The sequence below is a fragment of the Myotis lucifugus genome, unplaced genomic scaffold (assembly GCF_000147115.1).
Source record: "Myotis lucifugus unplaced genomic scaffold, Myoluc2.0 scaffold_176, whole genome shotgun sequence".
Taxonomy (NCBI): Eukaryota; Metazoa; Chordata; class Mammalia; order Chiroptera; family Vespertilionidae; genus Myotis; species Myotis lucifugus.
In genome coordinates this window covers 2,717,914-2,743,292 of record NW_005871224.1, presented here as the reverse complement: position 1 = coordinate 2,743,292, position 25,379 = coordinate 2,717,914, and the positions used below count along the sequence as shown (strand labels likewise).

The following is a 25,379-nucleotide window of genomic DNA, read 5'->3' as shown; positions in this document are numbered from 1 at the left end:
GCTTACTCACAGGCTCGCACCGAGCGACGGGGGGGGCCTCAGAGAATGAAGACAAAGCCGGGCTCACGAACCATTCAATCCCCCAGGAGAGATGACTTTAAGTGCCCGATCCACGCAATTATTTCATGTCACAGTGGGAAAGTCTGCAGAGAGGAGCTGGGATAACAGGGGGCTGCCAGGGGATAAGGGAACGCGGCTGGGAGGGAAGGTGGCTGGGCTGAGGCTGGAGCATGGGGAAAAGAGCCTGTCCCTCTCCTCTGCTCAAATCGAGGGGAGCCACTGAAGGGAATTCCACAGGGAGAGACGGGCCAGCTCACATTTCAGTAAGCCACCGGGAGCCAGGCAAGGGGGACAAGCCAGGAGGTTGCTACACACACACACACACACACACACACCATCTAGACTATGCACACGAGATAATATGCCAACCTCTCTGCCCATCACCTTTCATCAACAGATTTTTAAAAGCTTACTTGTAAGAAAAGTACTAATTAACAACTGTCTACAGTTTCACCAGGCTCAAGTTGCTAATATAAAGTTATTCTTAAGTTATGAATTTTCAGCCAATCTCTAGCGAAAGACTTGGGCCTAGAACGATGAGTTGGGAGCATTTAACTAATCCACACCTGCTCTGCCACAGGTGAGGAAACCAAGGCCTGAGGATGAAGTAACAACCTCACAGACTTCTACTGCCTCTCGCCACATGGGGGGAGGGGGTTTCTCCCTGCTCCTGACAGACCCCCAGGGACAATAGTACCTACCCATGGGCTTAGTGCCCTGTCCCCCCCCCCCAATGCCCTGCTTCAACAAGTTCTGGCTCTACTTTGACCCTTTACCCATACTGAGTTTCCAAAGAAGAGCTCCTCTTAAAGAAAGGGTTACACAAGCATGATTTATTTAAAGGGGGGGAAAGTTTAGAAAACACTAAGCTGCCTCATTCACTCTCATTTCACCCTTACGTCCCATAGAATAACCAGAGAAACTGAGGCACAGAGCAACCAAAAGATGCCAAAGAAAAGCAGAGCTGTGCAAACTCTAGAATCCAAACCCGCTCTCACTAGTACTGTGGTGTAACTATAGAGTAAATGTAGGGTTTCCTTCAAAACATTGCACACGCACCTGGAACTGTCACTTAGAAGTCGGCAGGGAGCCGTGTGTAAGAGCATTAAGGTATCAAAGATGTTTAGGCAGCGGGTCTGAGGAGCCTGTTATTACAGACAACAGTGGCTGGGTTATCTGGGCTGATCTGCGGGAGACTTCAGACTGCAAGGACAACAAAGGTATCACCATGTCCATCACCTCAAATGCTGTCTTCTTGCAAACAGAACACCCCTCGTGAGCTTCCAAGGACATATGCGTCACTGGGAAAACCCTCCAGGGCAGAGACTGTGGCTCATTCACTTTTGCACTGCCAGTCCCTGAACCCAGTCCCTCCCCGTATTTCCCTATCAGGGGCGGTAACTACAGATCCAGTTCCCAAGTATGACACATCAAGGTTTGCTTCCTGCCGCTGGCGTGGCTAAGCCCACTCCAGGTTCCTTCCTTACACCGTTCCCCACACATGCACCTCTCACGGTTCCCAAGGCGCCCCCACTTGGTAAAGCCTTTTGACCCTCACATCCCCTCACAGAGGGAGCTGAACGCTGCCACTGCACTGTGTGTGGTGTCTATCACAGCACTGCCCATGTGCATGGAGGCATCGGCTTACTTCCTACTCCCTCCAGGACTGCAGGCTCACTGGGCCCAGGCTGTGCCCTAACTCACCTCGGAATGCAACAGGATAATAATCCATGATGACATTTATCTTTCTATCTGAACAGATACATCTGGAAAGGTAAGCACCCAAAACTTCAGGATGGTTATCTCTGGGGTCGGGAATAGAATTGAGGGTGATGACCAAAGGGATTTTAGCATCTGCATGTTGGCATTGAGAATGTATTCATGTATGACTTGTGCCTTTCAAACATGTTTTTAATAGCAGCTATAGTCGATTAAAAGGTGGCTGCCAAATGGCTATGTCCATATCTCAAGTTCCAAAACCTATAAATGTGACTTATTTGAAAAAACAATTTTTGCAGATGTACTTAAGGATCTCGAGATGAGATCATCCTGAACTATCCAGATGGGCCCTAAATCCAAAGATAAGTGTCCAGAGAAGAGAGACACACAGAGAGAAAAGGCATATGAAGACAGAGACAGAAATTGGAATGATGTGGCCACAAGCCAAGGAATGCCAGGTGCCACCAGAAGCTAGAAGGGGTAAGGAAGGATCCTCCTGGAGCCTCCAGATGGAGCATGGCCCTCCCAACCCCTTGATTTCAGAGTTCTAGCCTCCAGACTGTTAGAGAGTAAGTATGTGTTGTTTTGCTACATTTTTTGGCCTCTTACTTGGTGCCAGGCCATGTTAGACATTTTAGGTACATCATCATCCTAATGGGTTCATCATCTTCATTTTACAGATGGGGAAACAGATTCAGAGAGTTGATGTAACTTGCTCAAGTTCAGTCAGGCGTGGAATCAGGCAGTGTGGGGCCAAGTCCATACAGGGCTATGACACCATCTCAAAAGAGCACGGCTTTCCAGTTACGGGTCTGGGCTTGCACTCTGCTTGGCTGAGCTCACTTTCCTCAGTTATGAAGTGGGAAATACTACCTCCCTGCCACGCTTATTACAGATTAGATGAAAGGATGAAACACGGCAGCCGGTGCACTGCATCCCAGTGACTGACACAGAGGAGGTGCTTGGTGTCTTCCGAAGGGACGAGTAAGGGAGGGTCGGCATGTTATTCCTCGGTAGGGATGGTCAAAAGGCTGGGGCAGGGGGTGGTCCAAGGAATGCTCCTCCAGGAGGAACACAATGACTAGAGCAGCGGTTCTCAACCTGTGGGTCGAGACCCCTTTAGGGGTCAAACAACCCTTTCACAGGGGTTGCCTAAGACCATCGGAAAACACACATATAATTACATATTGTTTTTGTGATTAATCACTATGCTTTAATTATGTTCAATTTGTAACAATGAAATTGGGAGTCACCACAACATGAGGAACTGTATTAAAGGGTTTCGGCATTAGGAAGATTGAGAACCACTGGACTAGAGGTACAGATCACCCCCGTCCCTCCCTCCCACCATCCACTATGCTGTCAGCTCTTGGAAATGCCAGGTGGGTGGGTGGAGGGTAAATACGTTTCACTGAACAGTTCAGGCAGCTGACTGACCTTAGGAGCCACAGTGCAAGACTGAAAGGTTATAGCTTTGCTAGCAGACAGTGAGAAAATCTTCCTGGAGCAGAGCTCTCGGTCTTCAGACTCACCTTTTTTAGTTATAAAAGGTCCTTACAAAGGAATTTCACTTGCTATGCATAGAAAGCAAACGGAATCCAATGGAAATAAGACCTGATTGAATTCTAAGTGACAGTGGCTCTCAACCCGGCTGAGTCAGATCACCTGAGGCAACTGGGATGCCGGGGGACCCACTTCAGAGATTCCCCTTCAGCCGACCCGGGGCTGAGCCCGGGCATGCAGGCCTCTAGACACCACGGCTCACCAGCACCCTGACCCTGAGCCCACACTCGCTTCGTTAGGGCATCTGAGCTGCCTGAGCCTGCACCAGCACTGCTGAACGAAAAGTGAAGGGGGAGCATCCCTCCTCGCTACCAGAGTCCACGTATTCACACCTGACTCTCAAACTACCTGAAACCATCCTGCTCCCTCCCAACCAAGGCTACAGGCCTAAAAACTTCGGAAACACAGATCTGACACGGGCAGGACCATCTCCCTGGGAAACCCACCTGGTGTGATCTCTCAGAATGCAGAGATGCTGACAGGAGGTACTCGTAGGTTACGGCTCAAGCTGGGGCTCAGGTGGGTGTCCCCTCCCCCACACTGCAGACTGTGAGGGCCCAGGGGACAGTCCGAGGCCTGTTCTCTGACTGCCAGTGTGCAGGTCAGCACCTGACTAAAGAGGATGCTAATTCTGCATCCAGTGAATAAATAAATGAGGTGCCAAAGCATTGGGTCTTAGGGTGTGGGTAACATTCAGACTACTGTCCAGGGCAGAAGTGATATTTCACAGGGGCTGGGGCAGGGGGGCAAGTCTTCTCTAGGCAGCCCTTGCTCTTCCACCAACAGCTCCTCCAAATAAGCTCTGGCTTGTTCCGACAGCCACAGCCTCTCTGTGACTGATAGGTAATTTCATACCAAAATTGGAAAGCATTTAAATGGAGACATCAGGAAAGTCAGGGTGGGAGACATATGATCGCTCCTTGCACATGACAGCAAATAAAAAATGAAAACAGCAAAGTTGATCATCTTGTGACAAATAAATTCATGGTCCCTTGTCGTATGTGGAATTGACATAGAATATTTTGTTTCAGTCAGATTCACCAAGTATTTTCTGGATATCCATAGTCTGAATGTTATGGTGAAAAGTAGGAACTAATATTCATTCATTCCACAAAAATTTAAAACTCTCTACCAGACCCGGAGGACACAGCCAAGTATAAAAGTGGACCAAGATGGAGACAATGAGTAAAGAACTCTATGCCAAGTAGTGATAAGTGCTATGAAGAAAAATAAGGCAGGCACTATTTTATTCAGGGGCAAGGTAAGGCGGTATCTGACCCTACTTCAGATGGTTTAGAGGCATTTTCTCGTTTAATTCAAACTTCACTCAACTCACTCTGGTGAGCATCACCAGTTCCATTGAAAGATGAGGGCAGGAGACTCTGAAAAGGTCAGAGACTTACCAGCTCCAGCACTTACTAGGCAGGAGGACTTGGGGACATTATCTTACTGTGCCTTATGTTCCTCGTCTCTACATGGCGACAGGAGTACCTACCTCATGGGCTTGCTACTACATATACTAGGCATTCAATTAATGTTACCTACTGTTGCAGGTGGGAGCGTAAATGCCACTCACACTTCATTATCTGAGGGAGAAGCCAAAAGATACACCCATGAAACTAGTGGCTAATAATATCCATGAACAAACCATGCTGATTTGTAACATCCTTCCGATACCTAACAGGCCCGTCCTTGAAGACCTAAGCCCCACATCTCCTCTGGGAAGCCTTCCATGACCAATCCCAGCAGTTCATTAAGACACCATGGTGTCACCATTCCACCCGATAACTGACATAACTCTATTATTTCTGTGTTCGTTCATTCATTCATTCAACAAATATGTTTCAAAAGCCAAACCCACATCAGACCCCATGGCAAATATGTGTTAACATGTCTGTGTCCCCCACGGGACAACAAACTTCTTGGGGATGGAGAAAATTAACTGGGGATAGTTCAACAGAGCAAATTAATTAGTACCTAAGGGCAACATTTAGAAAGTAGGTAAAATGGGTAGTCCAGAGGGAAAGAGAGATTAAGGGAATTTAGAGGAAGTTCAAAATAAAAACAACTCAGTATTGACAGAGCCCTAAGGACTTTCTTAAAGAATGAGCTAGACCTTGCAGGACAGGGAAGAGTGGGGAGTAGAAGCCAACACATGGAGAAAGCCAATCTCAACAACGTGAACAGAATAAATGGTGCCATGTATGTAAGAGATACATGCCTCTCTGTATGTAAATGCATAACAAATATCTAGGACATATACCAAAGTCTTCTTTATAAGGATCTCGGGGAGAGGGACACATGTTTTGTACTCTATTCAGTTGCACATTATTTCTTTTTAAAATAGATTATTTATGTAATTTAGAAAAAAACTTAAAGCACGTCTTCTGAAAGACAAAAGGTAGAGAAACAAGACAGTGAAGGTAGAAGGAAGAGCAAATGGTAAGGGATAGGACTCCGTGGCCAAAGGGGCAATAGCAAGAGGTGAGGAAGAAGGTGCGAGACAGGTCCTGCTTCAGCATCTGCCAGATTCTTTTTAAATCGCAGCCAAAACATTTCTGCATGGCATCGAGGCACTGGGAGCACCCGCTGGCTGTGAGCCCCGCTGTAACAGGGTGGGAGACTACTCCCATTGGAGGCGCGCGCACACACACACACACACACACACACACACACACTCGCTCATGCTGGCAAAGGTGATGATACTCCTGGACAGCCAAAAAAAAGCCACTTTTCCAGAAAAGAAATAAAAATCTAAGGGGACCTGAGGCTTTTCTGACTTTAGCAAAAGCCCTGGCCAAGTCAGACCTCAGATGCCTGGCTGGTCACATCGGCCACAGAGCAAACTGCAACCACCCACTTGGGTGTGGACAAGGCCCTTAGACTTTTAGTGGCTGGGAGAATACCATTCAAACCCTGGTCAACAAAATCATTGTCCTCAAAACCAGAGCAGCAGCTTTGCAGACCCCAGGGCAAGAAGGCCTGGGAACCTCATAGGCAATTCCAAGAGGGTGCCCATCCCTCCAGAAGAGGGCATTTCTAAAAGAACACAAGAGGGGAGGCAATTGTTTGGCTTTTTGTCCCTTAGGCAGGTATCCCTTTACCAAGATGCACCTGTTTCAATCCAACCATGTGACCAGCTGGTCTCCTGGAAGAGACAGCAACATAATGTATACATAACAGGCTCTGGATGCCACAAACCAGCTGGCCAGGGACACAACCGCCATGAAACATACAGCAAAAACAGCATTTTTAAAAAAAATTTTTTTTTACTGAAGATATATAAATCCACATCAAGGAAGTGGGGACAGCTTTCAGAACAAACTGTATGATCCTTTTGATGTGCAAATGTCACTCAACTAAAATCACTCACTTCCCATCTCAGCCCTAAGTTAATGACGGGCCAGAAGAGAAGGAAGTAGAGATGAGCATTTTTAAAAAAGATTATTAAAAAAAGAAGAAGAAATCTAAAAATAATGTAGAAAGTCACATGCAATTGGTGGGGAAGGTAAGACTAACCAGAATGGAACTCTATTGTCATGGAGAAATTATTATTAATAATAAATAATAAGTATATATATATATTTAGTTAGGTTAGAGGGTTTTTACAAGTATAATCATGTGATTATTATGGATCCCTAGAAATACTGTGCGTTAATTTAGCAGAAATAGAATAAATTAGGATTTAGATGGATAGTCATGGTCATAAGACTTACAAAGACAGAGTGGAGACAGAATGAAGGGCTGGGAGAGCTTACATTCTGAGGACGACAAAAAGGACATAAGTCAAGGACAGTGCTGCAGTCTGACCACAGGGACGGACAGAGGTTCAGTCCCAGACCAGCCTAGACAGGATCCACTTTTCCATGCTAATAACTTTCTACTGAGAAACCTACATGCCAATCAAATATACAGTGGTCAGGAGCCAAGCAACCCAGGTCTTCAGGTTGCTACCTGGGGGACCTTGAGGTCACTACCTGAGGGGAGGTGGGGGAAGCCTGGGGGCATTTTCCATGAAGGCAAAGAGAGATCAAAGCTAACTTATCAAATGAGTAAGAGCAGGTCCTGCTCACACCAATAATGAGCGTGTGCCATGAGCTCAGGATATAGATTCATCCGAATCTAAGCACCTGGTCAGATGAAAACAAAAGAAGGAAGTGCAAGTGCATCTCAGGAAGGACTTGGTGGTAAGTAAAAGGGGAGCACAGGGCTGTGAGCCCCAGAGCATCCTGGTTGCTGCTGCCTGTCATCTCTCCTCTAAAGGGGCTCCAGGGGTGGCCTCCTAGTCCTGGCTTCTGCTTCTTCAGAATCTGTGACAGGAAGGTCTCAGGATTATCTTTTTCAGACCTCAGTCTCCAAGCCTAGTCACATGCAGTCAAAGCGAAGAAACGCAAGTCACACCAAACATATTCTGGTCTTGAACCTGTTCAAGGGTAGAGTCCACATTGTCCATGTCTGCCACATCCCCACCGTGTACCCCACACTTTGTATGTGACACAAGAAACACAAGTGACTGGCAGGCAGACTAAGCAGGTGTGGAAATTCCTCCCTCGCCCCACAGCTGGTCAGCATGGAGCACGGAGTGTATAAACCCTGATAACTCTGTTCCTTGCCAGTGCTTCCAATTTGTAGTAACGTAAGGGACCAGCTGTGAGCAGCTAGCACACACTGCACTTGCCAACAGACACACAGTTCTCATCTTAATGGAAATGTTACTTTAAAGTCCCACAACCATAAGCCTTGGGGAGCCAGGCTCTGCCCACCCAAACCCTACACTGTAGCCCCCTGAGCTCCTCAGTGGGGCCCAGCTACCCACGGTGATGAGCAAGCCAGGTGTAAATGGGACGAGAGTGCATCACAAGCACATGTGGGAGGAAAGATCTGTGACCCGGGAGCCCTCCGAGGTACAGAAAGTATCTGCTTTAGCGTCCAGGGGCATGTGGTCACGTGGGGTATTTGCCCTCGGACAGAAAACCCTGGGTGGGCCCAAATGCGTTCTGCAAGCATCTTTCCAGGTGATTTGTGTCAAAAATGAGTATTTCTGAGCTCAGCCTCTATGTGAGACATATTTTTAGTAACCTCTCTTTAAGGGCACTTTTGAAAATAATCTCCTCCAAGACAGCAGGCAATCGGAACACAGTGTCCGGGGCCGGGTTACAAAGCCGCCTGGGATCTGGAACGTGGCGCTGAGCTGCGGTGGGACCACAGCCAGTTTGGTGCTTGATCGCCAGATAGTCCACAAGTGCCACCAGCTGAACAATACATCTCTTATTAAATCTCTTATTATCCTGACTTAAACAGCATCAGCCTTCAGATGAGCCCGCTCCCTCTGAAGGTTTTAAAGATACCAAGAAAGTCCCAGGAAGCATTTTTTCCCAAAGCGAACCTTATCACAAAATTGGGATGAGTTTTTTCACCTATCTCCCTCCTGAATTTTTAATTACTTGTCTTTCTCCCCCACCAGCTCAGTCATTTCAACCGTGGCAGGAAGGAGACCCATGGAAACGCCAAGCAGCTGACGGCAAGTCTCTTATCCAGCAGGAGCCAGGAAGGCACCTTTCTGGGTCAGCAAATGTGTGGCCAACAGTGTCACCATAGACACTACAGGTGCGTAGTCAGGCTCATACATCATACCTGCATGTGACCCTGTGTCAGCCTGAGTGGAGGGCGTGAACACAGTCCCTGTCTCGGGGAAGCTGTCCTCAGTCCACAGGTGAAAGACAGAAAATTCAACACAGTATGGTTACACAGAGTGACAGACGCTGGAGCACCACAAAGGTCTGCAAAGGCGTTTGTTGTGGGAGTGGATTCCACTGAAAGCCCCATCACAGGACCGCGCGCTACACACAAAAAGTCTTGGGCAATGAAGAAATGAAAGGACCTGTGGTTTCTCCAAGACACTGCAATGAGCAGCAGCTATCATCCTGTCAGCGTGATGTAAGCTTATGGCACTCGAGACAATGGGAAGGGAACAGGCAGGCGTAGAGAAAGATTCAGGCATGAGGGAGAAACAGAGACAGGCTGCGGCCAACAGGCACACAGGAAGGGAGAGGCAGAGCGGAGATAAAGTCAGACGGAGGCAGGCCAAGAAAGGAAAGCAGAGAGAAGCAGAGAGAGAGGTAGGTAGCGAGAGAGGAATAAAGAGAGAGGAGCACACAGAGGCAACAGAAGAAACTAAAAGGCAGATAAAACACAGAGAGAAACAGAGCAAGAAGGAGAAGAGAGCACATGGGAGAAACCCAGAACCACCTGGCCTTTGAGAGGCAACGTGCAAGAGGCCCCAAGTGCCCGGGGTCCAGTGCTGCAAACATGACTGAGACCCAGGCCAGCTGGGGCGTGAGAAGGAGGCCAGTTGGACCCGGACTGAATGTAGCCTGTCACCTCTAGCGGACGGAGGGCAGGCTCACTGCACCCCACAGTCACACAAAGTCACCTCCTCTCCTCCACGCCATGCAGATCCCATACCCAGGCAGGCTCATGAGACAAAGCAGGCTTCCGCGACCTCCTTGCCAGCCGGTGCATGGGGAACTGACATGATACGCAACGTGGCCCTACCTTTCCCACATGCACACCTTGGAAAGCATCTTAGGAAAGATGCTCCTTGGGGAAATAATTGTGGGAAATGACACATACAATGTATGTGCTATATCTACCCCTTCTGAGAGCCATGAGGCACTCTGGGGGGAAGTCCTACAGCAGAGAAACCTATTCAACACCCTTCAATCCAACATGTTCAATCTTGTTCCATCAGGGATCGGAATCTTTAAAACCACCCAGAGTGTCGTGTCTAGAGCAAAATAGACACTAAGTTTTCCTTGAAATAGAGAGAGAGAGAGAGAGAGAGAGAGAGAGAGAGAGAGAGAGAAGGGTAAGCACCATGGTGTTAAAGCATTCTAGTGCTACCAGGAAGCTGCAGGCCTTGGGGTAGGTAAGTCATGCCTTGAAATCAACCTGCACCTCAGTTTGCTCAGCTGAAAAATCGATCTAATAAATAACAGAGGGTTGTTCTGAGGGGGAGAGGATAAAAATGCATCCAACCCCAAGCACATGGTAAATGGCTAGCAAAGGTGGTTCCCTCCCCACACAAGCATGGGAGGGGAGAGGGGAGAGCAGTGACAGGAGGAACAAACCGACGGGTTGATGCTGAGTCAGGGCAGCGATTACAGAAACCTCAGGTCAGACCACATTGGACCATCTCTTCGCTTAAGTGGAGTGAGCCACTCGAAGGTAGTTGGAACAGAGACCCACCAAAGAAAAAAGGAATCCGCTGCAATTATACAAAGTGAGACCAAGTTTGCTTCCCCCGTGAGAACAACCTTCGTTTAGTGAATTGTTTCGTCTTCCACTTTCCCGGTGCTGTAACCTTAATTGACCTCTATGTCTTACAGGTTCTATTACCCTGTCTCCATTTATTGTGCAAAATAGGAGCTCTTGTCCCAGAGAATTTTCAGGGCTGTAATCAAATCTTGTTAAAAGGTAAAAACAAAAAAACCTCCAGCACTCATTCACATCTTTTATTGGGGGGGGGGGGGGGGGGAGACTCGGAATAATGAGTTCTAAAAATATTTTCAGAGAAAGAAAAGGAAAAAATTTAACCCTAAATCCCAAACTCCTTCTTAAAATAAGTTCTTTAGCTTAAAAGTCTATGAGAAGAAACAATGTCCCTATCTTTAAGAAAGATTATTATTTGGTCCATGCGGTCATTTTCTGCTCTATAAAATAAAGTTCTCACTTAACAAACATTTAGTGAGCACCCGCACAGTGCTAGGCGCTGGGGTTTAGAGATGAAAGCAGGTTGGGGCTCTGACCGCATCCCACCATGGAGTTGTTTTATTGGCAGCATCTCAACAAGCTGCCCAAAGAGGCTGCTGCCACGTGACTGACTCCCCATTGATTGAAGAGGAAACTGAGGTTTCCAAATAAAGAGACACAGTTCTGCCCCTGAGGTGCTCAAACACTGTAGGTCTGGGAAGGAGTCTAATCCAGGGTCTGCATGGGCCAAGCCAAGTGGAAACGAAGGGAGGAGAGGCTGAGATTCCCAGGACAAATGCCTCTCACAATTAAAAGGAAGATAGGCTCCAGATCTGTAATGGAACTTGAAATTTCCTCCTTCCTTTCGCCCCAGCTATCTGACAGGGGAGATGAGCAGAGTGGGCCTGAGGGCAAGGTGTGCTCTAACCACTTAGCCACTGGACAGGGCTGATATTTGAGGGAATAAAGGAATTACTGGTAATGGAGAAATGACAGTGATATCATAATTATATTTTCGTGTGTGTGTGTGTGTGTGTGTGTGTGTGGAGAGAGGAGAGAGGGGGAGAGAGAGAGAGACAGAGAGAGATGTCTATAGATGAACTATCCAGTATTTGATTCAAAATACTACAGAAAAGGGAAGGGTAGCTTCAAAAAGATTGGCCAGGATTAATAATAATTCAACTTATTATTAATGGGTACGTACAATGGATACGTAAAATGTGTTATACCAACCTCCTACCTCTGGGCATTTAACATTTGACATAACAAAAAGTTTCTAGATGAAAAACTATTATAAATGTGTTTGAAAGGACAAAATGCTCTCCGCAGCATGGTGCGTAATAGCTAAGTACTGGCAACAATCTCAATGTCAGCGGACACGAGACTGGATTAAAAACAATGTAGTATTTCATTCAGCAGAGAACTAAAGAGTCAAGAAAGTGAATGAACCCAATCAGGAGCTCTCAACAAGGGTGACTTTGCCCCCCAGAGGACATGTGGCCATGTCTGGAGACATCTTTGGTTGCCATGATGGGGTGGGGTGCTACTGGCCTCTAGTGGGTAGGGATCAAGGATGCAGCTAAACATCCCACAATACACAGGACACCCCTCCCCTCACCCCCTTCAAAAAATTATACAGCCCTAACTATCCAGAGTGGCACAGTTTAAAATCTCTATATTACGTCTACCAGTATATGGTCCTCAGACCATAGTACTGAATTAAAAACAAACAAAACAAGGGGCAAAGAGATATGTACAAGTAATACCATGTAGGTAAAAGTTACACAAAACCAGGACTAGTTATTTCTCATGGGAATTTATCTACGTAGGAAAGTATAAAAATATGGAGGGAAAGGCTATATGCCAGCCTCAGATCATTGACAATGAGGGCAGGGGCATGAAATGCTGCAGAGGGGCTTCAATAGAATTTATAGCATTTATTTTATTTATTTTATCCTACCTAAAAAAAAGGAAAGCAAGTGTGGTTAAAGGTTAACGTACAGAAAAGCTGGATGTTGGGCACATGAGTGCTCACTGTTTAGTCTCTTTCCCTTCACGTTGCTAACAATGAACAGACTAAGCAGCGGGGCTGTGGGCAGGAAGGGCTGGGTGGACAGACAGAGACAGGGCAGAGTGGCGCAGCCGAGGCATCCTGAGTCACTCACCGGCCCCCGGAGGTCGATGAGCTCCTGCCTCATCTGGGACACCAGGGCTTCCTTGGCCACCAGGGCCCGGTGTAGGCGCTCGTTGAACTCGATCAGCTCTCCGTGCATCTCCGCCACCTGGAACACAAGAGACCAGTGAGACTCTGAGGGCAGAGCCTCCCCAGGACTCTCCCGCCTCCTCTGGGCCCACACCTGTCAGCAAGGCCTCAGGGGTCGTTGGGCTGGAGAGGTAACACTGGTCACCTACGGGCTACACAATCCAACCGTGCAGAACACATTTATTTACTTGGTTGATTTTAACACTATGGAATCGACAGTCCACAATTTATGGTCAGAACACAGCTGTATCAGGTCACTTTTGTACCTTAGGCTTTTATTATTAATGAACACTTTTCTAGCCAAAGTTTTCTTTCTAATCTGAGTTATGTCCCACTAGTGGCACAATTAGAATGACTGACCATTTCTGTTCACTGGGGCCTGGGTTCTGAAAACCATAAAAAAATATAATGTCAGACATAAGAAGAAATATTAGAAGAAGCTTTTTTAAAAAAGGATTGCTGCCCGACTGGCATGACTCAGTGGTAGAGTGTCGACCTATGAAACAGGAGGTCACGGTTCCATTCCCGGTCACGGCACATGCCAGTCTGTGGGCTCAATCCCCAGTAAGGGGCGTGCAAGAGGCAGCTGATCAATGATTCTCTCTCACCATTGATGTTTCTATCTCTCCCTCTCCCTTCCTCTCTGAAATCAATAAAAATGTATTTAAAAAAAAAAAAAGATCGTTAACCCGAGTCTTAATGCCTCAGGAGGGATAAAGGGAGCCCTCCTTTTTTTGGACAGGTTGTTATATATAGGCTAAAAGGCAAAAAAGGACATACGTCGGAATATTAACATTCCTCAAGGTGCATTCTTTCTAATCCTCCTTGCTTTTTAGTTTGCTAATAAGGTGCACTCTTTCATTTATCAGCCAGAATTACCCCTTAGACTCTTAGAAAGAAGTAAAACTCTTCACATGGAACTGAAGGGAGCCAAGGTGAAACCAGTGTGAAAAGTGTGAGGCTCTGGCTGTAATCCTGAGGCCGCCACACTTGCTGTGGGAGCCCCAGTCTAGGAAGGGCACCCTCTCTGCCCCTCAGGCGCCCACTCTCAAATCCCTGTGAAATGCACAGCGCATGTGGCACAAAAGACACTGTAAGACTGTGCGATGAGCAAGGGAGAACAAGCCGCCGAGCCTGCACACAGACTTCTTCACTGTACAGACCTAAAGTGAATATTCTCCAGCTGCCTTCTTCCTTCTGTATAAAAGCAGCTGAACATGATCTGTTTGGGCTTTTCACAAATAAATACAGTATCACTAACAATGCCTGTGTGGTTCTCCACGTGGTAACCACATAACCCTCTGTGAGCTTCCTCCGGCTGAGCATCCAGTTACCTCCCCGTTAGCAGGAAACACGCGACTGGAGATATTAATGCTGAATACCTGCTACTATCCCCCCACAAATTCAAGCTTTAAATAAACGCCACTCTCACTTCCAATGCAAAGCAGGCTTTTGCTTTGTTTTTATTTTACTCTTCAGTGGGAGCCAGCGTGTTAAAACAATTTCCCATAAATGCATAAAACATCAAAACATCCCAGCCTCCAGTGGTGTTTATGGTGAGCTGTCAAAACCCTGCTTCTCGTTTGCAGCAGGAATGTGAGTTGACCACATTGGGGAGGGCTTTCATTCTGCTAGGGAATGGGATGGAATCCGATGGCACTGCGGACACACTGGATGAAATCATTTCCCGCAGCCATTGCCTGCAGTGCTCGCTGTTATTAAGCTCAGCTCTGAAATTCTGAATTTTCATATCATATATCCCTACATAGAGCCATTGATGTAAACAGCTTTCATCTTACAAAACTGTACTGAACTTAATTGTCCTCAGATAACGCTTTCCAAATTCTAGAATAACTAGAAATGAATTCGAAACTCAGAGTGAGCCTTGGAAGAGGAATCTGAGATCACAAATAGCTCCTATTGTCACAAAAATAAAGGCAGGCTACACCACCACTGCCGGCTGGAATTTCTACAGGTTCTGAGGGCACTTACAGGTGTCATCTGACCTCATTCCTCATTTTCAACAGCTACAGAGAATCGCAGGGAACAGAGGCAATAGGTGCCCTCCAATTCATTCTCTGCCAAGCAGGCAGAGCGATCTTCCCAAACAAGGTCGGACACTGTCACCTGCTGGTGCCAGATCTCGCAGGCCTCTTATGGCCTTAGGACAGTGGGAAGCTGTCCTAAGGCCATAAGAGGCCTGCGAGATCGGAGATCCAGCACCAGCCTCTCTGACCTGCCCTCTGCCCCCTCCCTCTGTGTCTCACTGACTGTTCACTCAGTCTCCTATCGTCCATAACCATGCTGAGCGGCAGGTCACCCAGGAGACAGAGGAGAAAGGCACACCCAGCGGAGGAAAGGTCGGGTGCCCAGGCTCAGAGGCTGACGGGGGGCAGTTGAGAGAGGTGGTTAAGGACTCAGACTCTGGTGCAAGACAAGCCTGTGCTTGGTCACAGCACCATGTGCCTGGTACCAGTCACTCACCCCCGAGCCTGTGCTATTCACCTATGAAACCACCCCGACTCCCTGGGCCACTGTGTGGAGGAAATGAGCTACTAGCAGGCCCAGCGCCATGTCTGGGCCTGGCGAATGCCCGTGAATGAGAGCTGGTTTGCACGCTGGGTGATCTCAGAAAGGGAAATGGAGGAGGACAGCAGGGCTCCCGGAGCCAGAGGGACAGGGCCATATGTGCTGCACCAAGGAGCTGGGGCAGCTGTGGAGACTCACTGTCCCCAAAGTGAAAATGCCACCAACACGACATTGGGAGCCATATGCCAGATGTTGCTCGTGGTGCTGGGGAAGAAAGTCAAGGATTCACATCCTGAAAGTCAAATTAGGTAGAGCTCAGGGAGAGAGGGAGACTTGGAAGGAAGACGGGGGTCGGGAAGGCCACCCCCGAGGAAACCTTGCGCAGCCACTTCTCCAGTCGGCCTTGGCACATGCCAGGCAGCCTCCCCGGCTGCTCTGCACCCTCACTCACTGCGGGCACTCGCTGTGCTCCGCATCACTGACCATGGGGGCTACCTGGGCGTCTTCCTAAGGAACAGGAACATCTGCTCAGGGCCATTCTGAGAGTCTGCCATATTTCTTCTACTCTCAGCACTTTTATTCCCTTAAAAATTAATCTGAAAGCAGTTAGGAGGAGGTGCCATTTGGCAACACTAATGGCAGTGACAAATCAAAAGCAAATGCCAAGAGGAGGTACACTAATCTCCACTGACGCAGCTTCAAATACCGACCAGTGTGGGCCAAAGGGCTAAGCATGGAGCCCTGATTCTCCGAACGGCCCAAGGAGCCCACCTGGCTGGCAGAAGGCGTGCTCCGGAGTTGTGCTTGGAAAGTGCACACCCCATAAGTAATACGGTGTAAATGCTTACCACTCACCACTTGGGTTTCATGCTTTAGGTTGGTGAGAAGATGGTAAGAAAAATTTAAGAAGTTTAAGTCACAGGGATGTTTGGCAACATCTATCGAACTTTTAAAATCCCTCATCTGTGACCTGGCCAGTCCCTGCTGGGCAGTTATCCTGCCCCTGTATTTTATACATGTGCTCAGAGCAGGAGTTTAGTTCCAAGTGCTGGAACCTACCCGAATGCCCAGCCACTGGGGAGGGATGAAATAGATCAGGCTAAGCTCTCCTTGCCGGAGGTCTGGCCCAGGCAGACATCACTAGTCGACCGCAGCACTCGTTCCTCAGGAAGACGCCCAGGTAGCCCCAAGTGCTGGCTCACACCACAACACCCATTTAGTGTCCCTGGCATAAGGGATGGAGGGAAAGCATCACCAAGACGGTGGCATCTGAGTTGGGCTTAGGAAGATGAGGCCTTTGGAGCTTCAGCGACTGAGCAATCATTCCAGCTGGAGCATCAGGGAAGACTATCTCCAAAAATCACGTGGCTGTGAAAAAGCTTTTAAGTCTGTGAAAATCCCCGAATTATCATAATTACCTGCCAAATCATGAAAGGATTATAAATTTTAAAAAGAATGCCTCTGGCATTTCCTTTCATGCAGAATGGTCTATCTAATCACATCCCAGCAAACCATGCATGGCCCTCCTTCGGCTCCCTATTTAGACACTTCCAGATTAATTAGATCAAGACACTCCCACTCCCCAATTTTAAGAGCAACCCAAGCTCTTCCTGGTCATGTACCCAACTCTCCCAGAATGTTCACTTAGATGCCTCAAAATCAACCCCCTTTGACAGACGCACAGCTGGTTTAGGCCCATTTACCCGGCTGTGGGAGGGACCTGGAACCTCCTCCTGGGATGACGACACTGCATCTGCCTCGGTGAAGATGAGACCTCACTAGTGCCCATGTGCCTTCACACACAGTGGAGCACCAATCACGTGCCAGGCCTTTTCCAGGCATCACATCCGGCAGCTCATGTGACCCTTGGGACCCTCCTGCAAGGTGGGCCTGCCTTCCTAAGGATGAGGCCAGAGGCTCAGAGTCAGGAAGTGGCAGGACGGGGATGGTCCTGTCTGTGCTCTTCGAACTCCATCTCAGGGTGCGGTAGAAAGGCAGCCCTTCAGGGGTTCAGGAGGAAAGTAGAGCAGTGTGGCCCAGGGTGCCCTGAGCAAGCTGATCATCAGCCGCTTGGAGGGCTTCTGAGAAATGCGGGTTCCCGGCCCCACTCCCAGAAACTCTGACTCAGAGGCCCAGTGATGTGATGCTGCATCAGCTTCAGGACCCACTGGTGAAGACCAAGAGGAGGACTTCACACACTGCATGGGGCCATTCCCAGTTTCAGAAGCCAGTTTTTCAGTTCTTCATTTGTAAAACAGGGATGTTACAAAAGCTCTTCTATTGGTCAGTTCTCACTGAGCTGAATAAGCCACCAGCCAGAGGGCACTGCGCAGGCCTGCCCGCCAGCAGCATTGATGGCTGAGCCACGTGCAGCCTTCCTCTTCCACAGCCCAGAAGTCAGAGCTCAGAGCTGCCCACAGGGGGCGGCAACTGGGCTGGGATGCATGCTGTTGGCTCCAGTCTGGGACAAGCACTGACCGTGACCTGAAGCATTTCGAAACACTGAAAGCAATTTCATGATGCTGTGAAATCCAGGAAGTACATAATTTTTCTAGATTTTTAAAAGTATTTTATAAAAGTATTAGTCTGTAATGAATTGTAATTTTTTAAAAGTTAGTTCTTCACCAGATAGTTTGAGATGCAACTATACACAATACATATGCTATTTTTGTAATAATGTTTTGCATTAATTATTAGAAGTTATGACAAACAATGATGAAAAAAGCCAGAATATGACCATTTTGGATAAAATTTAAGAGAATTGAAAAATAAGATAGAACCAATGCTCTCAACATCTGCTGTTCTTTTAGATGCACATACATTGTGTCCTTGTAGAATGTCACTTAGGCTTGAAGACTAAGGAAATTAAAAATGATCACTGAAATAGTGCAGGTCCAGACCTAGCTAGGGACACAGGTCAGAGAAGTCCTGAAAATTACAGTTGCCATCACTCTTTTTGGCCCTGGCTTGCTGAGCCCTTCCAATAGTTGCCTGATCATGCCCATTTCCCAGAGGAGGGAGGTGAGGTAACAAACTGCTCCAATTTACACAGCTCACAAGTGGCAGCTGAAATTCAAACTCTAGTTTCCATGGCTCCAAAGCCTATGTCTTTATATCATGAGACACATGAGGATATTGTCCTCTATTGCACAGGTTTGCCATGAGGAACAAAGAAGTAATAGAGTTTGGGTAGCTACCCAGTGCTTGCCACAGACAATGATCCCTAAATAATCACAACTCCTGGGGTTGGGCAACATTCGAGGTGCTTTAAACATCAGCACACACAGCAACCTGGAGGTAGAGCTGTATGCCCATTTTACAGATGATGAAAGCAAGGCTCCGAAAGGTAAAGCGATTGTCCCAAGTCAGTAGCCTGCAGTAGGGGTCAGTCTGCCTCGGGAGCTTGCAGCCCTGTACCTCACGGCGTTGGGGCCCCTCCAGTTTCTTTGCTCCTGCAGTCAGTCTGCCTTTTGCTTTGATTAAGCTGTACATGTGACTGACCTTGGTGGATGCTCAGGCTCATTCTGCTGAGGCAGGAGCCCTGGTATCTCAGGACTGATCCTCCTCAGCATCACCTGGTAGAGCCGCCGAGTGACACTCATGAGAAGCCTGGGAGGCAGACCCATCCTGAAGTGCCACCGAGACGGTGCTGTGCGGGCTCATTACAGAGCTGCTGAGCTGAGTGGGTGCTTGTACGGAAACCCCAGTGGTAAGTTCCCATGCAAAAGAGACACCCTTAATCGCCTGTGTAACAAGCCCCTCTGTGCTCAGAACGCTGAGCTTGAGAGAAGAGCCACTTAAAAACACAGGGCTGGATTACGCTTTCATGGGAAGAAAGAAACACCCTGAGCTAACAACAGCTCAATTAATAATGGGGCACCTCTGAGAAACAGATGTTGGGGAACTGTTACAGCTCAGACACGGGCTGGTCCTCGTTCCTCCTGACAGGCGACCTGTCAGAGAATCCGTGAGGCGAGGGTGGAGAGGCCGCGCACCATGCAGGCAGCAGCGGCTCCCAGCCCAGACAACACCTCTCCTTCCTGCCTTCCCACCAATGGCCCTGAAGGAGCAAAGGCAGAGTATGCGGAAATGTCAATAAAACCGCAGCCCACACCTTCCTGGAGGTTGTTTGAGACAAATGAGCAATGAGAGGAGACAAAAGCCAAGCCAGGCGGGAGCCACAGGCCTGCTGAAGGAGCATCATGCCGAGCACAGGAGGTACTGTACGCTGTGAGGCTCTCTAAGCCCCTCAGCCTGCACCGTCCTGCTGGGCATCGCCAGAGACCGCCCAGCACAGTGTCTAAGGCGCAGACTCAGGGTCGGAAGAGCTGGGGCCAAGCCCCACTTCCCCTTCCTGGCTGTGACTGGACAAGCTGCTTTTACCTCTCTGGGCCTCCGTTTCTTATCCATGAAATGAGGACTATGAGAGTGAATTGCACAGGGCTTTCGGGAGGTTTAGGTGAGTTCATACACAGGAGTGCTTAGCTTAGCCTGCATGCATCAGGCACTCCGTAACTGCTAGCCACTGCCACGCCATGAAAGGGCACCACGAAAACATCTAGAATCCACGGCCTTCACCTTTCTCAGATCAGCTCCCTCTTCCCATCCCTGCCACACAGTCTTGGTTCCGAAGCACCCCTACTCCCACAGCCCGCACCTGCATCTGCTGCCCCTCTGTCCTCCACCCAACCCCAGGCTGATGCTCAAACAGCCCCCTTAAAACCCAAACCAAATCATGTCCCTTCTCTGCTTAAAACTTTCCACTATTTTGACAAGTAAAATGAGATATCTGTAATCTGCTTCCATAACGGAGGTGGGGTAACAGAGGGTCAAGCATGAAGTAGGACTGGCCTTGGGTGGGACTGTGTAATGGGTACACTGCGTGTGGTACATTAAAATGTCTCCTTAATCCAGAGTCTAAGAATAACTTTCAATGGCTTCCCACTAATCTCCTTGGCATGGCATACAAGCAAAGGCAGGAGGGGCGAGTGGGAAGGGCAGCGAGGAAATATTCAAGGGAAATATTGACACTGGTCAACGATTATGTCCTCACCTGCACCTGCACCTCCCTCCCAGTCACACCTCTTAAAATCCTCTTCACCCTCCAAAGCTTAACTCTAATCTCAGTTTGTGTCACTCCCCAACCGCTTTGGTCCATTCATCCATCTTCTCCATAAATGATTCCTCAATAGTAGTAACAGCAGTTACCATTTTCTGCGCACTTACTCTATGTCAAGTACTTTCAGGGCCACAAATAAAGGCTCTTCCGCACAAGGAAGAGAAAGGTGCCCTGTCTGGTGGCCACAGGCCCATGGGCCCTGGCTCAGTGAGTGGAGCTTGGCCCCCAGAGCCACACACCCGTGTGGTATACAACCCACACCCGCGGCCTTACACACTGCTGGGCGCTACTGTTGTCCCATTTTACAGGGGAGGAAATAAGCCAAAGTGGCTAGGACACTAGCCCACAGTCACACAGAGATGATTACAGCAGGTGACAGCAGATACACACTCTTTTGGTTACCGAGAGCGCCCGCAGGAGCTCTGTGCACCCGGCCGACAACGCTGTCCCGGCAGCTCACCGCCCTGGCTCGAGCACAGATCTCACCGACTCCACTTGTCTCACGTGGTAGGCTGCCAAAGCCAGTGACAGACCCGGACACTTCTGGGGCTAATTACTTCTGATGGATCAATGGGGGTGGGGGATGGAGGGTACGAGGGCAAAGATTCTCTTCGGTTAACACAGCAGACAAGGTGGTTTACCTGGCATCACACAATGGCTGTAATTATACTCCATTACAAGGACAAAGCACTGTGCCTGGCTGGGCTTGTGAAAATGGGTCAAGAATTACTTTAAAAGGCTCTGCTGGCCTCTCCTTTCTGAAGCACTGCGGTGACAGGCTTGTTCACAGAAATGACTATCGACCTCCAGGATCCCACGTTGGCCTTCTGCCTCCCCAGCACAGAGCCTTCTCCAGCCGCTGGGCAGGCAGCTGAGGAGGAGGGGGAGAAAGGACAGGCGGGAGGAGGGAGGAAGGGGGGCCATCATCATTAAGAACATTTACTGAGCACATACTCTGTGCGGGCCCCAGGTCTACGCATTGTCCCTGCATTAGCTCATGCCCAAGCAACCTTCTAAGGCCTGTCCACAGCATATTCTTTCCCTTAGAAATCCATCTTCAGTATCTGTACATTCCCAGATCCATTCATTCAACAAATTCCTACTGAGCAACTGCCATCTCCTGGGCCCTGTTTAAGCACTGTGGACGTACTAGCAAACTAAAGAGAGAAGAATCCCTACCCTGGTGGTTTCCATGTTCCAGCTATCGACCCCATTAGCAGAAGAGGGACTGGGTCCTTGCACGGGTTTAGTCCTGTTCAAGACTGATAAACAGAGGGCTTGGGATCTGAACCCTGAGCCATGTTCACGCCTACCACGTGTCCTCTCTTGGCTCCGGGGGCCATTACTTTACACAGCCCCTCCTATCTATGGCACTTGCACCTCCGCACACTTCTTCATTCACCCACGGGCCAGGCACTGCCCTGGGCTGGGCATCCGTGGTGACGCTGAGGAAGCGCCCTGTCTCTGAGGATCAGATGCTGACAGTTCCCATGCAGGGTGCCAGTGGCACAGGAGCACAGAGGCCAGGGGAACCCGGGGCCAGGGGAGGGCTCCAGGAGTGACTGGGAGCTGACTTGCAGGTGGGAGGAGGTGAGCCAGCAGGAGACAGGAGAGCAAGTTCAAACCCAGGCCCACCGCTTCCAAACCCACACTCCGCTGCTCTGTCTCCTCATCTACAAAGTGGGAATCCGTCATATGGAGCAGGCAGGCTGGGGGGAAAACCACATGGGGACCAGTGCTGAGCGCGGAGCCCCCGGCTGGCACACAGTGGGACCAGTGCTGAGCGCGGAGCCCCCGGCTGGCACACAGTGGGACCAGTGCTGAGCGCGGAGCCCCCGGCTGGCACACAGTGGGACCAGTGCTGAGCGCGGAGCCCCCGGCTGGCACACAGTGGGACCACTGCTGACCGCGGAGCCCCTGGCTGGCACACAGTGGGGCTCACCCTGGGGCAGCTGCTGCTTACTCCTGAGAACTGGCTGCTGCACAAAGAAGTGTTATAATATCACACTCATGCCCCAATTCCATCTTCTCCAGAAAATATTTCACCCTGAAGTGTTGCTTTTATATTTATTGTGTCGCGTGCTGGAGAGCACAGAATCTCATATAAAGATGTAAATTCTGAAGTTATGTGGCCCTCTGTCATATTCTAATGTCTTCCAGAAATCGGGGGAGGCCAAGTGTGCATTTTTAATCACATTTCCTCAGAAAGAATACATAGAGACCTCCTGAATATTTTAAACACAGCTCAATAAATTATGCCCACATTTCAAAAGAAAGACAGTAGTGAAAAACATTAAATTTTATGAGCATCAAAAAATGTTTTTCTGCCACAGAGTCCGTTTCTCATACCAAAAAGCATCGCTTAAAGAGACCTCTTCAGTAAGCACCGCCTTGCTCCCCAGACGCACATGGTCCTGACTCATCCGAGGAGGGGTGTGGACACAAACACCTGCTCAGAAGGAAGGCAGTGCTCAGTGTGAGTAGTGGTGTGGGGCGTGGTGCGAGCAGTGGTGTGGGGCGTGGGGCGTGGTGGGAGCGGTGGTGTGGGGCGTGGGGCGTGGTGGGAGCGGTGGTGTGGGGCGTGGGGCGTGGTGGGAGCGGTGGTGTGGGGTGGGGTGTGGTGTGGAGGATGTATGAGGGGCAGTGTGAGGCATGGTGTGGAGGATGCACGAGGGGCAGTGTGGGGCAGTGTGGGGCGTGGTATGGAGGACGTACGAGGGGCAGTGTGGGGCGTGGTGTGGAGGATGCACGAGGGACAGTGTGGGGTGTGGTGTGGAGGAGGCACGAGGGGGCAGTGTGGGGTGTGGTGTGGAGGATGAAAGGGGGGGCAGTGTGGGGCGTGATGTGGAGGATGCATGAGGGGCAGTGTGGGGCGTGATGTGGAGGATGCATGAGGGGCAGTGTGGGGCGTGGCGTGGAGGATGCATGAGGGGCAGTGTGGGGCGTGGCGTGGAGGATGCATGAGGGGCAGTGTGGGGCGTGGCGTGGAGGATGCATGAGGGGCAGTGTGGGGCGTGGCGTGGAGGATGCACTTGGAGCCAGAAGGCCAGAAGTGGATCCCGATCTGCCTTTAAGTTGCCGGGTAACCTTGGGCAAGTCATTCAATCTCTCCAGGCCTCAGTTTCTGCATCTAAAGATGGTGGCAGCAGAATCACATATATCATAGGGTTGCTCTGAGAATTAAATGAGTTGATACATAACTAGGGTTCAAAAAACAATACTGCAATTATGATTCGGATTCTTACAGCTTCTACTAACAAACAAAAACGTGCATCTCTTCAATTGCTTTAAGCCTCCATGCGCTTCACAATGGAAAGACAAGGTGAAACGGTAAAAAAATAAAATAAGTTAAAAAGAACATGGATGTTAAAGGCAGACAGACTGGATTTGAACCTGGGACCACACTTGGCTGGTGATGTCCCATGAATAGGAAAAGCTGTTATTTCTCTACAGCTCTGAACATTTCTAAGCCTCAGTTTCACAAGAAAAATGGAGATCATAACCTCCTCTCTCAAAGGGGTGCTGTGGGATGTAACTGAAATCATATACATTTAAGCAACAAAGAGTGCAGCCTGGCTCTCGGCAGGCACTCGGCAAACAGCAGTCACCTTTCTTCCTGTCCCAGAGGACCCCAAGAAATACAACTTTTCTCTGGGCCATTAAAGGCCCTGTGACTTATTTAGTGAAGATAAATGCAACAATATCACAGCGCTCCACACCCCCTCAACTGGCCCCCAAAGAGTGGCTTATCAAATGTGATTGTCCCCTACTTTCTATTACATGAGCACTCAGTTGCCCAATAAGACCACACCCACCTCCCAGCATCTGGTGGAGGTCAAAGGGAGTTCACATTTTCAGCCGCATCCATCAAGCTGGGGGGATTAGGCCTACCTTTCTTTCCCTTCTGGCCTGGGAGTGACCTGGCTGGCTGTGAAGTCAGGAGCCCACAGTTGCTCTGGCCCTAACCTGGAAATTACACTGAGACAACAAATGGGGCCTCGCAACAGAGACACTAATGCTTGACAAGCATTCCATCTGCCCCCGACGTCTCCCCACCCCCTATGCACACTGGGCACAGGCTTTTGAATATTCTGGCCAGAGGGCTCCAGGCAGAAGTTACATGTGTCACTTCTGAGTCTCAGCACAGGGTTGCTGCTGAGGGGCCCTGCAGCTGTCCCTCCCTCGCCACACTCACAGAGAAAGCTATGTTCTCCAGATGATGTGGCTGCAAAATGGGGGAGCCTCCGTTAGCCCAGATTCCTGAGTGACTACATGGAGCAGAACATCCCATCCTTGGCCCAGGGCAGCCCATGTTAGACACATAGCATAATGGGAAATGAACTGAGACGAACGGTTGTTTGTTACTGCAGCAGAACCAAGCCTATCCTAGCTAACACAATCCTTGAGCTTTGCAACTCTGTATCTCCCTGACACTCCAACAGTGGACATGAAAGTATGCAGAATGGCATAGACGTCTTTGGCGTCTATGTGTAAGGCTGCCTTACAACACCATATCATGTTCCTTCCCCCTTTCACTGAAAAAGAAACTAGACTCAGACAAATTAAATTATTTTTTCAAGGTTATACAGCTAACAGGTTATGAAACCACAATTTGAACCCAGATCTCTCCATCCCAAAGTTTATAGTCTGTCTACTACATGGGCCCAAATAGCACTTTCTAATGTATTTCACATCTGTGAGGGTCCCAAATATAAGACCGCTCTCTCGTTGGGCTCCAATGATAATAGTAACCATAGGTTAGATGCTTTTCTGTGTGCCAGACACTGTCCTAGGCCCTTCATCAACATTCTTGCACTAAAATATTCATATCTCCTTAAGGCATTATTCCCATTTTATGGTAGGAATAGAGGCTTA

General features: G+C 49.0%; 1 protein-coding gene across 7 annotated transcripts in view; it reads right to left on the bottom strand.

The window, feature by feature from the left end:
- SNX29 (sorting nexin 29) overlaps positions 1-25,379 on the bottom strand; it is a 391,693-nt gene that overhangs the window by 100,727 nt on the left and 265,587 nt on the right. For all 7 annotated transcript variants that reach the window (XM_023760220.1, XM_023760222.1, XM_014462290.2 and 4 more), the window contains one exon: positions 12,759-12,875. In XM_023760220.1, the coding sequence (XP_023615988.1) occupies positions 12,759-12,875 (117 nt within the window). The remainder of the gene's footprint in view (positions 1-12,758; positions 12,876-25,379) is intronic.